General features: G+C 35.5%; 1 protein-coding gene across 1 annotated transcript in view; it reads left to right on the top strand.

Moving 5' to 3' along the window:
* LOC114329795 (transmembrane protein 145) overlaps window positions 1-14,223 on the top strand; it is a 46,210-nt gene extending 31,987 nt beyond the window's left edge. Inside the window, exons 2-5 of the mRNA XM_028279013.2 lie at window positions 560-965; window positions 10,531-10,668; window positions 10,829-11,084; window positions 12,588-14,223. Of these exons, the coding sequence (XP_028134814.1) occupies window positions 560-965; window positions 10,531-10,668; window positions 10,829-11,084; window positions 12,588-12,838 (1,051 nt within the window). The 3' untranslated portion in view covers window positions 12,839-14,223. The remainder of the gene's footprint in view (window positions 1-559; window positions 966-10,530; window positions 10,669-10,828; window positions 11,085-12,587) is intronic.
* Window positions 14,224-14,796: the final 573 nt, after the last annotated feature.

The following is a 14,796-nucleotide window of genomic DNA, read 5'->3' as shown; positions in this document are numbered from 1 at the left end:
TGACTGAAATCACTAACCAGTTGTGTCTGAATTTAGCGAACCGACAGTATATGAAATAATATTGTTTGGTATAGAAAATTATATGTGCAATTACATCCTTCTAATGGAAAAAAATATTTGAAGATTTTTCTCAAATTATGGATACCAACAACATTTTCATTTATAACTCTTATTTTTAATTTGACGAAGAAAAGTTATTCATAAAAAGCTCTTCATGTTCTAAGATTTATGATGCAAACATCATGTAAAATTTTATTAATTTTATACGAGGTATATAAAAAATATGAATTTCGATCAAGAGTAAACTACCTTTATAGTTCCTAACATTTAAATTAGAATGATATAATTGCACATTAAAACATAATTATTAATTCTAAACTACTTTTCATAATAGCAATCTTCCATATTATGAATTAAAATACGTAAATAAACAAAGTTTTCGTTATGATAATGCTCGCATTTTCAGCTTGTTTTATTTTGTAATTGTATAACTTTTTATTTTTATGTGAGTGTTTTCTATTACTACTTTCTTTTTTGATTAGTGTAATTTTCTTTTCAGTTTTTGGTACCTATCAATAGTAGCCTGCTACCATGACGTCTCAACCTGCGAGTGGAAATATTACCATACATACACTCCCTACGAAATCGACTACGACATTTGGCTCGTCAATGGCAACCCAAACGGTTCCTCGATCAGTACCTTGACGTACCAGTTTTCCTTCGACAGGCAGAACACGTTGGAGCTGTATTTGGTGTTTTGGTTGTGCTATATGGTATTAGTTCCTCTTCAGTGCCATGCTGTTAAGACGCAGAAACATCCTGTAACTAGGTTGTTTACAGCTAGTTTGATATTGGATTTTATAGCTTTGTGTCTAATATTAGTACATACGTTGAGGTATGCTCTGGATGGTGTGGGGTATCCCAAGTTGGCTATGACCGGAGATATTTTTGATATATTATCTAGGGTAAGTTTAGCATTAATACGAATATAAAAGTTCGAAAGGTGTTGATGATCTAGGACAGGGATGGCCAAACTGCGGCTCGCGAGCCACATGCGGCTCTTTGAAGGATTACTTGTGGCTCTCGATTGTACCCGAGTTATTTTTCAATTTTGTATTAGATATGATTTAAAAAAATTATTATCGTTCCATAATATGTGTTTCAAAATGTCTTTTAATTTACTGACAACAAACATGAAAGACTTTGTAACAAATTCCATTTCCATCCAAGATAAGAATGATATGACACATCGAAAACTGCGCTAACGAACATTACATAAGAGTGGCGCAATGTAAAAGTCAGTAATCAATCGAATCCAAACCGATTTTTGTATAACTCTTGCTACAGATGTAATTTGTATTAGGTACACATTTTGCATTTAAGTCATTTTACTCGACTTAGAAAAAAATTTTTACCATATTATACTAGAAAAACTTAACGAGTAGGTATATAAAAAAGCCGGAAGGAATATTGACCGAACTCCAAAATAGATTTGAAGACTTAAAATATGTTAAATCGTCTCTTCATTTTTTCCGAATTCATTTGAAATGAACATAGTTCATAAGGTGAATTTTTTTATTATTACCAATATATGACCCAAACAACATCTGGAGAATTAAAATTAATAGAGACGCAAGAAGATCAAGCTCGAAAATAAAACTATAAGTCGACGCCGAATACCGAATTTTGGAAATTTGTACCAGAATCCAAGAAGGTACCCTAAAAAAAAAATGCTTGTCGAATTATTTCCATATTAGGAACAACGTACTTGTGTGGACCATTTTATTCCATTTTATAATTCGTGAAATCCTAACACCGATCAATATTACCTAACCAGCATCTAAAAGAAGTCTGAGAAGTCACATATTAATCACCAAATTCTAAAGAATTATCAAAAGAAGGAAAACAAAAATGTAATTAAGTTTAAATATTTCGTAATTGTATTTCGGTTTTCAGTAAGTAAAAGTTCTGTTAAAAAATTGTAAATACCTTCTATACATAGATACTTTTTGAATAAGTATTTTATTGCGGATCGCGTTAGTTTCGCAGTTTCGCGAGCGGCCGTTGGTAACGGCATAAACGCTGGCCTCATACGCCAGTAGACGTGGGTTCGATCCCTGCCAAAGACAAACCATTTTCATTTCCAATAATGACACGAGCCGTCTCACCGTGCCTCGGAGAGTACGTTAAGCCGTCGGTCCCCCTGGGCTAGTGTACATCGACACTAGTTACTTGAAACAGGGTTAAAGATGTAATTGGCGCTGGAACTATCCGAAAGGATCTCCCCGGCAAAAATGCCATACGATATTATTATTATTATTATTATTGCGGATCGCGAAAAACTTCAACTTGTGAAAAGTGGCTCGGACTATTAAGAAGCTTGGCCACCCCTGATCTAGGGCATTATCACGGTCTTCGTTGTACTAATTTTTATTTATACATACTCGTTTTCCGTAATCCCGTTTTCCGTAGCATCGTTGGTGATGCTACAGAAAAGTTCTTTATGACCCAGCACCCATATTAAACACACTTTGTTAACTTTTGCCAGATTGTTGAATATACCTTTGCAGTTCCTCACCAGTTTTGATTTGATGAATGGATTCTTTATTGCCAGAATAGCTGCTTGGCTATCTGTTTAAATGTTGATTCTCTTTGCTTTGGGGTCTTCATCTATGATTCCATCAATGCAGGCTATCAAACCAAAAACTTCAGTCTGGAACACAGTTGTAGATTGGCCTAAGCTGTAGGATTTATGATAATTGCATGTTTGCATCAAGACTCCTGATACAGTACCATGGACAATTTTAGATCCTTCAGTGAATCATATTAACCATATTTAGTCCCCATTAATATTTGGTAGTTTCTTCTCTAGATGGTATTATAGCAATAAAACTATATGGTTCTTTTCAGTACGTCACAAATGATAGAAAAAAAGGTATAGTCCTGTCGCCAGGGGGGGTACAACGGCCTCCTTAATTCAGATGGACTTATTCAAGTTTTTTTTTTATATATTTTGACCCGTAGAATACGAATTTTTTGGGTAACAGTTGATCCGGATGTCGATAAGATTGTTATAGACAAAGAACTTGAGGAATTCCATAACAGCGATTTCTCGCAAAACAAAACATATTTTTGTATTTTTTGGGTCATTTTAAGCAAAAAATATAACCGCGGTTGAACTTTCAAAAAATCGAAAAATGGCAATTTTTGAACCCGAATAACTTTTGATTAAAAAATAAAGTAGCAATTCTGCTTACCGCATTTGAAAGTTTAAGGCAAATTATATCGGTTTTGATTATTTGCATTGCTAAAAATTAATTTTTTTACTGCTGAACAAAGCTATAAACACATAGTGTTTCCCGTGCCTAATACATGCGTTTTAACGCATGCTACGTAGACATTGCCTCGCTTGCATTTGTAGCTACTCTACCTACTCGTTAGATTTTAAATGAGAAATCATTGAAAACATCACTCACGCACTAGGTGTTTATAGCTTTGTTTACCAATAAAATAATAAATTTTTAGCAATGCAAATAATCAAAACCGATATAATTTGACTTAAACTTTCAAATGCGGTAAGCAGAATTGCTACTTTATTTTTTAATCAAAAGTTATTCGGGTTCAAAAATTGCAATTTTTCGATTTTTTGAAAATTCAACCGCGGTTATCTCGAAAACTATGCATCCTACGAAAAAACTTGTCAGAGCATTTTTTGCCTACAATGACCCAAAAAATACAAAAAGATGTTTTGTTTTGCGAGAAATCACTGTTATGTAATTCCTCAAGTTCTTTGTCTATAACAATCTTATCGACATCCGGATCAACTGTTACCCAAAAAATTCGTATTCTACGGGTCAAAATAAATAAAAAAAACTTGGGTAACTCCATCTGAATTAAGGAGGCCGTTGTACCCCCCCTGGCGACAGGACTAGTAAGTCCGTGATAATATACATTTATAACATTTATTCTAACATGACATTTTAGTTAAATCTGACAGTTGTCAAATTGTATTTGCAATTGGGCATAAAAACAAATCAATTGTCTTTATTGCATTTATAAAATGGTATTTTCTTTGATTTGTATAGTCGTATAAATTGTACAGATTATATTCGTAGATATATTATATAATTAGTAAATAAATTTTTTTCTATTATAGCGCCATCTATCGACAACTAGAATAATCACCGAACTAGAATTACCAAAGTAATCACGGACGTGCCTTTTTTTCTGTCACATACAATTTAATGCGTTAGAAAGAAATCGAAAAACTGTGACGCACTGAAAAATGCTCATGAGAAAAAGATAGGTTCGTTTATACGAATATTTATTTTAACAAGATTACAATTCGAAACTTATTTTATACCTAATCTAAGTCTAATACCAGCGCGCTATATACAGTAAATAGGTTATTTTCTAGAATGTTCCGATCATCTCTAGTATCGCTGACATTCTTGCATTTTCCCCACGCCTCTCCTCGCTGCTTCCAGTACATATCGTGTTCCTTCCAACATTTTCTCAGCCAAGTTAATTTTTTCTTCTTCTTCTTAAGGTGCCTATCCGTTCCGGATGTTGGCGACCAGCATGGCTATCCTAACTTTGCTTGCTGCTATTCTGAATAGTCCGGTTGTCGATGTATTAAACCACTTTCTCAGGTTTTGAAGCCAAGATATTCTTCTTCTCCCTGGTCCTCTCTTTCCAAATACCTTGCCTTGAAGAATGAGTTGCAACAAGCCATATCTCTGTTCATTCCTCATAACATGGCCAAGATATTCTAGTTTGCGCTCTTTGATTATGTTAATAATCTCGCATTCCTTGCCTATTCTACGTAGAACCTCAATATTAGTCACACGATCCACCCACGAAATTCTCAAAATGCGCCTGTAACACCACATCTCAAATGCCTCGAGTTTTCTCAAAGAAGCCTCGGAAAGTGTCCAGGCCTCTACTCCGTATAATAACGTAGAAAATACATAGCATCTGATGATAGAGATTTTGGTAGCAAGAGGTAAATCGTGGCTTCTGAAAAGAGACTTCATCATTATGAACGCTGATCTCGCTTTTCCTATGCGTTGTTTTATTTCACTTGAGTGGTCCCACTGGCTGTTTATGTTGGTACCAAGGTATGCGTAGCTGTCGACCCTGTCAATTAGTTGTTGGTTAACCAAAAGCTGTGTATTTAATATTTCGCGCTTACTGACTACCATATACTTTGTTTTTTTCGTATTGAGATCAAGTCCGTATTCTCTACTTATATCTGATATGCGCGACATTATTCTTTGCAAACCATCTAGACTGTCTGCAAAAACTACAGCGTCGTCGGCATATCTAATGTTGTTCAGACGCACTCCGTTGACTAATACGCCTTCCTGTAGTTCTCCCAGCGCTTGCTCGAAGATACATTCAGAGTATATATTAAACAGCACCGGGGACAGGATGCATCCTTGCCTCACTCCTCTATCTATGGAGACTGCCTCTGTTAATTGGTCTTCCACTTTAATATTGGCAGTTTGGTTGTAATACAAATTATATATGATTCTCAAGTCTCTATCATCTACTCCCGCTTCTTTCAAGATGTTTATGAGTTTATCATGTTTTACTCTATCAAACGCCTTTTTGTAGTCGATAAAACAAATATACACTTCACAGTCAACATCCCTGCATCTTTGCATAAGCACTTGGACAGCGAATAGAGCCTCTCGGGTGCCTAAGGCATCGCGGAATCCAAACTGCGTCCATGATATCTGTTGTTCGCATTTTTTATATATTCTGCCATGTATCACCTTCAGAAACGTTTTGAGTAAGTGGCTCATTAGGCTAATTGTTCTGTAGTCTTCACATGTTTTGGCATTTACTTTTTTGGGTAAAGTTACGAAGGTCGACTTTAACCAGCTTTGGGGTATTTTTCCAGTTACGTATATTTTGTTGAATACGGTTGTTATCCATTTTATTCCTTGTTCATCCATAAGTTTTAGGAATTCTACATAAAACTGGTCAGGCCCTACAGCTTTACCATCTTTAGTTGTTTTAATAGCTGACGTGACTTCTTCAATGGTAATCGGGGGTCCTGTTTGGCATTCAATGTCTTCAATGGTATTCTGCCTTTCATCTGCAAAAGTTACTTCCACATATTTCTTCCACGTGTCTAGTTTTTCTTCCACACTTAACAGTGGTTTGCCTTGGTTATCTGCCAAACACCCAACTCTTCTAGGTTTGTATAAGCCTGCAGCTTCTTTAACTTTTTTGTGCATATTGAATGAATCGTGTTTATGTTGCAATTGCTGGATTTCCGCACACTGTTCTCTTAGTCGTGTATCCTTAGCTATTCTAATTGCTTTTTTGATATCTTTATCTATTCTTTTGTATAATGACATGTCCTGATCTTTGGACTTTCGCCTCTCTTCCATCATATCTAAAATCTCGTTTGTCATCCACGATTTCTTCTTTATTTTTGGTGGTTTGAGGAATTTCTCACGTATGTCTTGTGAAACTGTATGCAACTTTTCTATCTCCTGGTCCATTACATCCGATTGAATAACGGTATTCAAGTTGTTCTGTATATACCGTTTTACACTCTGTTCTGTGTTTTGGTCTTTTAATAGCCTTATGTCGAATTTTGGATTGACACTACGTCTAACCTTCTTTAGCCTGAGCTTAATTTTGCCAATCAGTGGGTTATGGTCTGACTTGATATCAGCTCCTGGGTATGTCTTGACTGATGTTATGCTGTTACGGAATCTTTTATTAATCATGATGTAATCTATTTGATTTCTCACTATGCGGCCTGGAGTGTCTTGAGGTGATTTCCATGTATATAATCTTCTGTAAGGGAGTTTGAAGTAAGTGTTAGTAATCACAAACTCTTCTTCTGCCACAAATTCACCCAGTCGGTCTCCTCGCTCATTTCTTTCTCCAAGTCCAAATTGCCCTATGAATTCTCCCGATTGTCCCCTACCAATCTTAGCATTTAGATCACCCATAATCAAAGTTAAATCCTTTTTGGGGAGGCATTTTAAGGTGTTGGATAGTTCATTATAAAATGCTTCAATTATCTCGTCCGGTTTGTCAGCTGTAGGGGCATATACCTGGATAATGTTAGTTGTAATTGGGTAGGTATTAAGTTGAAGGAGGAGTATTCTTTCCGATATAGGTACAAAATTTTTAACATGTCTGGCAGTTTCTTGATTTAAGATTATACCTACCCCATTTTCGTGTCTTCCATTAGGGTTACCTGAATAATATATGTGATGATCATTAATTTTACATTGCCCAGAGTTCGTCCATCTCATTTCACTTATTCCCATTATGTCTACTGATAGTCTATCCATCTCCTTGATTGCATTATGAGTCTTACCTGCCTCGTATAATGTTTTAACGTTCCATGTGCAGATCGTGAGGTTTATCTTTACACTATATTGGCAAGGATTTCTTCTGCTGGCGACCGAGAAGGCCTTGCCGTCTTGTGATTGTCCTTCTCTGCCGGATCTTGGTATCCGAGTTCCATGATCAGTAATATCGTTTCTATGATTTGTCGTAGTCATGCTAATTGTACTAGGGGTACTCTCCGAGTCTTTAATGCAGTGGTTCCCCGTTGCCTTCTGCATCTTTATGCCGTTGACCGTTACGTTGTTATTAGGTTCATCCGCCTTCGAGACCGATTTATCAATCTCAGGACAAAAAGGTGCCCTTCCACTTATCAGCTCATCCGCCCGAAGCCGTTGGCCAGTAAGTGGGGGGATTGCTTATACCGGCAATCGCTCGGACGTCAGAGCCTCGTTTGTTATCTGGCAGGATGCACCGAAAGGTCAGTATCAAGACCATTACACGGGCAGGTGAGGTTGACATTTGGATAGGAGAGGCTATACGTTGCGCATCACTATCCCTTACATCCCAAATAATTTTTTCGTTACAGTATAATTGTGTTAATCTTCTTACTGCAGATTAGTTCTGGTGTCATCCTATTTGAGTTCATCATAAAGATGGAGTCCTCAAGTATACTGCCGTGCTAAGCCCAAAGGCGGGAACTGACTTTTTATCGAAAATGAGATTTTTGTATTTTTAGGTAGAATAGGGTATTTAGTATATATTTATGAAGTCTTTGGAGTTGTAGAAGCAATATATTTTAAATAAAATTGCAATTTTGTTAGCGGTATCTACCCTTCTCAGTTAAAATGCCCTTTTGGCGGCAAATGTTAAATACTATGGCGTTTTGACGGTATCTGCTACAGTTGCCGTCCATATACCTTAGCATATGGCACTTACTGCTAATCTACTTTCAAGAATGATACGCCTACATTTAGAAACCGCCAAATCGCCTTAGTATTACAAAGTAAATTCGGCCTAACTTTACAAGGTTAAAGTATTGTGTTAGTTAAAAGAGTTGTGTTAGTAAAAGAAATAATTAGCGAGGATGGTAAGAACTTTTCGAGATTATTGTATCTATTGACATGTATTTTCATTTTTGTTTATAGTATTTCAAGAATTAACCAATTATGTTGTCCTAAACAGTATGAATCTGCGCCAAGTGGATAATTTATATCTTGAATTAGGCGGTAAGATATTTTCATATTTAAAAAATATGTCTTTTTTTAATTAGGTTTTAAAAACTTAATAATATATCCACACGCTGTCCACAAACATTTTTAGAAAAAGAGACTTAAAATATTTTGTTTTTTTAGAAAATCAAGTAGAGTTGAGTAAGAGTTGTGAAACACGAGGTGAAACCACTGAAGACAATATTGTAGAAAGAGAAAAATATATTGTAAAGCAATTACAAAAGGTGGAAAAAAATTATGTTCAGCCTGTACAGGCGCAAGGTTTGTTTCATACTTAAAGTTTTCTGTATGTTTAAACCCTTTGTTGGTCGTACATGGGATTAGCAGTCCCATTGATTGCATTATTTTTTGTTTAAATACAAGCTATTATCATTGTTTAACTAGACAATGTCTAGTAGTCTAGTTATGCAATGCTATTATAGATACGAGATTGTAGATTTGGGATATCTTTACTTAAATCTTTTGAGAATCCTTTACCTAAGTTTTATACAAAAATGCTGGTTTTATTCCTTTATAAATTTTCTAAGAATGCGTCAGGTACCTGGATAATGATCCAAAAATTTGTTTGCATATTTTAAAAATCTTATACATCCCATAATTAGGTATTTTTCGGTATAAAAGACAATGTCATCATATTTTAATCATAGCATAATAATATAACTAGTTTGTACAATACAACTAATAAAATGTCAAAATTTGCCCTAATTACTGTAAGTAATGGTATTTACCCGAATATAATATTATGTATTGTGAAATACCCAATAATATAACAATGCATAATAATATTAGGGTAGGTCTGGGCGATCATAAAAATCTTAAAAGCTCTATAACAACCTGTCGTAAAATAGCAAACCTTTGTCGCTAAGAAACAAAATAAAAATAGCTGAGAAAGTCAAAAGTATGGTTTACAATCACATTCACAGTTTTGAAGAATTCTTTAAAACGCTTAACATCAGCAGGTGTTTAAACATCTATAACAATCTGAACGGATTCTGTTTTTTCCTAGTATAAGTACAGTTCCGCCCAAATTATTAGACGCACTATAAAAGATTTTATAAAAAATGTTAATTATGAGGTAATACCATTGTAATACTAAATAGGTGTTGTGTATGTACCGGACACAAGGTATGTTGTTCGGTTGTCTATTAAATTGTCTATATTGAATCACAAATAGAACATTAATATTAATGAACCAATATAATATATTATATATTATAACATATTACGTATTTATTGACTCTTGAAAGAAAACAGATAATATAACGACAACTAAATATTGTCAATTTGTTGTTGTCATATTGTGGCTCAACAAAATAATAACATTTAATAATACTTTAATTCTTTCAATTTAATAAACTGTAATACACAGAAAAGCTTTTTATTTCATATAAATCACAACTGTAAACCACATACCGCTAATAGCCTTAGTTTTATAGTAAGTTTTGATAAAACGTTTTAGCGGTATCTACCTCTTTTTATATAAAACTTTGTTTTAAAATATAATTAATGGTTCCCTTAATAAACTGGGGCATATATGCATGCATTAAAACTATTAGCTAGTCCATAAATCCCTAACGGGCCAAAATTTTAGCATTCAATTTTGAAATCGATTTTGCCACCATTTTATCAAATGTTAGTTACCGCCTTTGGGCCTAGCACGGCAGTATAGTCCCAATAGTGTTTCAATAGATAATTCGGCCTCCAAATAATGATTGGGTGCGTTTGGACGACCACAGCGGCTGACTGTCAGCACAAATCGGCTGGGTAGTTGTATCCAGCCGTGATAGGGAAAGCTTAGTAAATCTCTCAGCGGCTGACTTCCAGCGGTGACGTCTGACAGCTACTACTGGCCCAGTTGTCCAGCCGCTGTGGTTGTCCGAACGCACCCATTGATTTGAGTGTCAGAGTCGTCATAAAGGCTACCGTCGAAATAAGAGTAAATAATATGTACTGTGTTTTGATTAATTTATTGTTGTAGACTTCATTCATGCTTCTTCTGCTCCTGTTAGCCAAAGGATGGGCCGTTACTCGTTTAGAGCTTACCTGGAAGCCTTTAGTGTTTGCCATATGGTTGTGCTATGGTATAGTGCACATCCTTTTATATGTTTGGAATTTGGTGAGTATTGTAACTGTAATAGTAAATATTTGTTTGCACTTTTCTAATCATTCTGTCATTTATTAATATTTGTATATTCACAACCAAAAATAGCTCATATAATTTAAGATATTAATAATTTTTAGCAAACATTAAGTTTTTCCGTTTTTATTAATTTCAGACGGAAGTAGATATTATAGAAGACATAGATGAATACCAAACGTGGCCTGGATGGTTAATAATAGTTTTTAGGTCATTAATAATGATCTGGTTTTTATACGAGCTGCGTACTACCATGTTGTATGAACATAATACGCAAAAGTTGAATTTTTTACTACATTTCGGGGCCTCTAGCTTGGTCTGGTTCATTTATTTGCCCATTTTAGCGCTTATCGCTTTACATGTGTCTGCGTTGTGGAGATTCAAACTGTTGTTAGGTGAGTATGAACAATTACACATTATCATTACACTGCTGAAGAAAAATTAGGAAATTACACAAGAAATACAGAATTCTAGGAAACTTCAACCAGGGCGCCAATAGATATTAACCTGAGATTTAGAAAGGACTCAAAAATCATCATAAAAACATCCTTTTTGGGGTCACAAAATTGATATTCTCAGCAAAATTCAGCTTGGTCGTATGATTTTTAGAGGCCAAATCTCCCATTATTGGACTAATGATACTCTGGCAAATGTATTATATTTTTGCAAAATTTTGGAATATGTTTAATTCGTAGAACAAATCTATTATAATAGAAATTTCAGTTCTCTACAAATAGTTTCTCATGAATTTTAATGTAAAATAATTAGGGAAGCATGAATTCAACAATTCAGAATTTCCCATTGAGTTACCTATGGCCCGTTTGACGATTTATCACCCGCTATATATAAAATACGTCATCATCCAGCCTCAAAAGTCCACTGCTGAACATAGGCCTCCTCCCCTCGTTTCCAATCCGATCTATCCTGCGCCGTTCTCATCCAGTTTTTATTTACCTTTCTTAAGTCGTCAGTCCATCTTGTAGGCGGTCGACCGACGCTTCTCTTGTCTTCTCTTGGCCTCCATTCCAATAACCTCTTCGTCCATCGCCCATCTGTCATTCTGGCTATGTGTCCTGCCTATCTCCACTTCAACCTGGCTATCCTCTCGATGACGTCAGTCACCTTTGACCTATAAAATACGTCAAATCATTACAATCATTAGTCAAAAAAATAATAAACTTAAAATAATGTTTTTATTTATTACTAAAAAATAAAACGGATACATACCAACATCAAGGGTACTTTATCTCTGAGGTATTTATCTCCTCATCGGCAAAAGGGCGGAAATGCAGACCAGTACGAAATTGCTGTGAAGGCCGGAAACTAATATGTGTATTGAAAAAGCCCTGAGGAGAAAGACAAATCTTTCTTTTATATCATGTTTAAAATAAGTTAAAAAAATATCTTACCACGTTCGTGGGTTTTTTCACTACAAAACTGTACTGACTGAATTAAGTAACGTATGCTGCCATCTAAAAACTAAAAATTACTGAATTTAGGGTGTTTTGTTCCTTTATAGCTTGTCGCCAGACTAATTAGGAATCGAAATGAAATATAAACATTATTGATGGGTGCTTAAAAAAAGAGTGCAGCTGAGTTTATATTTCGCGGTTGATTTCATACATTTCTAACATAATTACACCGAGACAAAAGACACTAGACTTACAAAATTAGACTAAAGACACGCAAGTTAATGATATGAAAACTCAAGAAATAGCGTGGCTTCATACAGCGCTAACAAAAATTTCGAGAACTGTTAATGCTTAGGAAAAATTAAACGTTACAACTGGCGTAATTCTAGTTTACAGCAAGTTGTAAAAAGTCATATACGGGACGCACTAAGCAAATTTGTTTGTTTTTTTCTTCTGTAGTGTAATTATTTTTTTCACCAATTTTAGGTATAACTTACTCTGCGGACTGTTTCGCGTACTGCGTGATGGCCCACCTGTTATGGCCGACGCGTTCCGAGCAGTACTTCCTCCTGAAGGGCCCCTCATCGGCCGACCTCGAGGAGCTAGACGAGTTCAACGAAGCGCCGCACATCGTCAACAACTCCTACACCTCGATGTCCAGCATAAACTCCTATGAGATTTGTAAATACGACGCAAACGACACCCAAAAAACCAAACTGATCAACGTCAACACGTGAGGGGAATTTTTTCAGCTGTTTATGTGTTTTTGTGTCGATTGCGGAGGCTGTGTTGAAACGAAAAAAGCGAGATTTTGACTTTTTACATACTGACGTAGTTTATGTTAAACTTAGGCGGTTACCTATTTGATAAGTTGAAAACGTATTTTTGTGCAATATCGCCAAGTCAATTTAAGAATGAATATTTAGGATTCCTAAATAGTTATAGATTAGAGATTCATATATACTGCAGACTTCTTGACCAGTTGCTACATTCGCCTTTTTTTCATCACTTATGTGTTAAATATCGATATTTACAGTACATTTTACTTAATAGTTTCATTTTACTTAATATAGACTTTTATTACATCATCATTATCATCAATATAGTGCTACCGCCCTCAAGAGTGTTGACTGCGCCATGTTCTATTCTTTAAAGCGTCTTGTGTCATCCCAACTGCCCACCTGACCTTTGATCTACCCAGTTTACACGTATCCACCGCTTGCGCAACTGATTTTTTTCTTATATTTGATTCTAGTGTCTAGGCTACCCCTCTACCTCCTGTTTTGTCCATTTGTAGACGGATTAGATTGATTTTAGCTATAACCAATATATAGACATCGATTTATTTTCTGCAAACAGCAGAAATAAAAAGGAGAAGACTCGCATGGGTGACATTCGGAAACATGAGCTCATCATCATCAGCCAAATTTGTCCACTGTCGGACATAGGCCTCCTCAAGATGTCTCCACCCTTCTCTGTCCTGCGCAGCTGCAATCCAGTTTGTTGCTATTCTTTTAATGGCGTCGGGCCATCTGGTAGGTGGTCTTCCACGACTTCGCTTGTCTGCCCTTGGCCGCCACTCTAAAATCTTCTTTGTCCAAAATGTTCTGTTGTCTCGGAGAGACAACAGAAACATGAGCTATATCCTGAAAACCAGAAATATGCTCAATACCTCCGCACAAAAGTATATGATCAATGTGTCCTACCAGTACTTATATATGGCGTACAGACATGGACCTTCACAAAGGAAAAGATGGCCAAGACTCAGGGCAATGAAAAGGTAGATGCTGGGCATCAAGCTAAGTGATAGCTATGTTTTCTCCTACTCTTAGCTCTAACTTCAGATCTCTTGTGCAGAGCACTTTTCTCATTTTGTTAAATTTCGCTATATTCTAATTTTAATCTCCTGGAAGTAATAATTATTAGTGGAGTTGTTCCAAGATATGCATATTGTTCTACTCGTTCGACAATGGTTCCGTTTATGAGGAGATTCTCGTTATTTCTTTGGTTTTAGATATTCTCATAAATTTTGTCTTCTTGATGTTCATTGTTAGACCGTATTCTTGGCTATACATCGTTATTCTGTTCACCAGTCTCTGAAGAGTTCACGGTCAAGTGAATCGTAAAATATTTATTATTGAAAGAAAGGGGACTCATTTTCTTCATGCATATTTGCGTGTTACATATGAATTCGTGGTTAAAAATAGATGCATCGTAGTCTTAGAAAACCTCCGAAAAGTCCTCAGAAAACTGAAGAAGTGGGATTAAAAATGTGCTGCTAGAGCGACATAAGAATTATCATGTTTTTACGAATGTTGCGCATTTATCCATTACAAGCGTGACAGATGTAGAAGAACAAAATGTCTTTTGTGCAGGCAGATCGTGTATTAACAGCATATTTTCTCTAAAGCAAGTTATTAAGAAAAGATTAACCCACAACCTTTCAACTCGTATAGTCTTTATAGCTCTGACAAAGAACTATATTTTTTCTTTTTCCTGGATTGTTAGACTGATAGTATGACATATAGTGTCTACAGCGTGTCTACTTGAGTTGGAAACATATGGGAAACTTTTTTATTATTAATTTTACGAAAAAAAGTTATTCTTTATAAAAAGTTCTGCATGCCCCAAAACCTAAGATTCAATTATCAGATATCAAATTTTCTCAATATTATACGAGGTATGTCAAAAAATA

The sequence above is a fragment of the Diabrotica virgifera genome, chromosome 9 (assembly GCF_917563875.1).
Source record: "Diabrotica virgifera virgifera chromosome 9, PGI_DIABVI_V3a".
NCBI lineage: Eukaryota > Metazoa > Arthropoda > Insecta > Coleoptera > Chrysomelidae > Diabrotica > Diabrotica virgifera.
The sequence above is the reverse complement of the archived record's forward strand: the minus strand, read 5'-3'. Positions and strand labels throughout refer to the sequence as shown.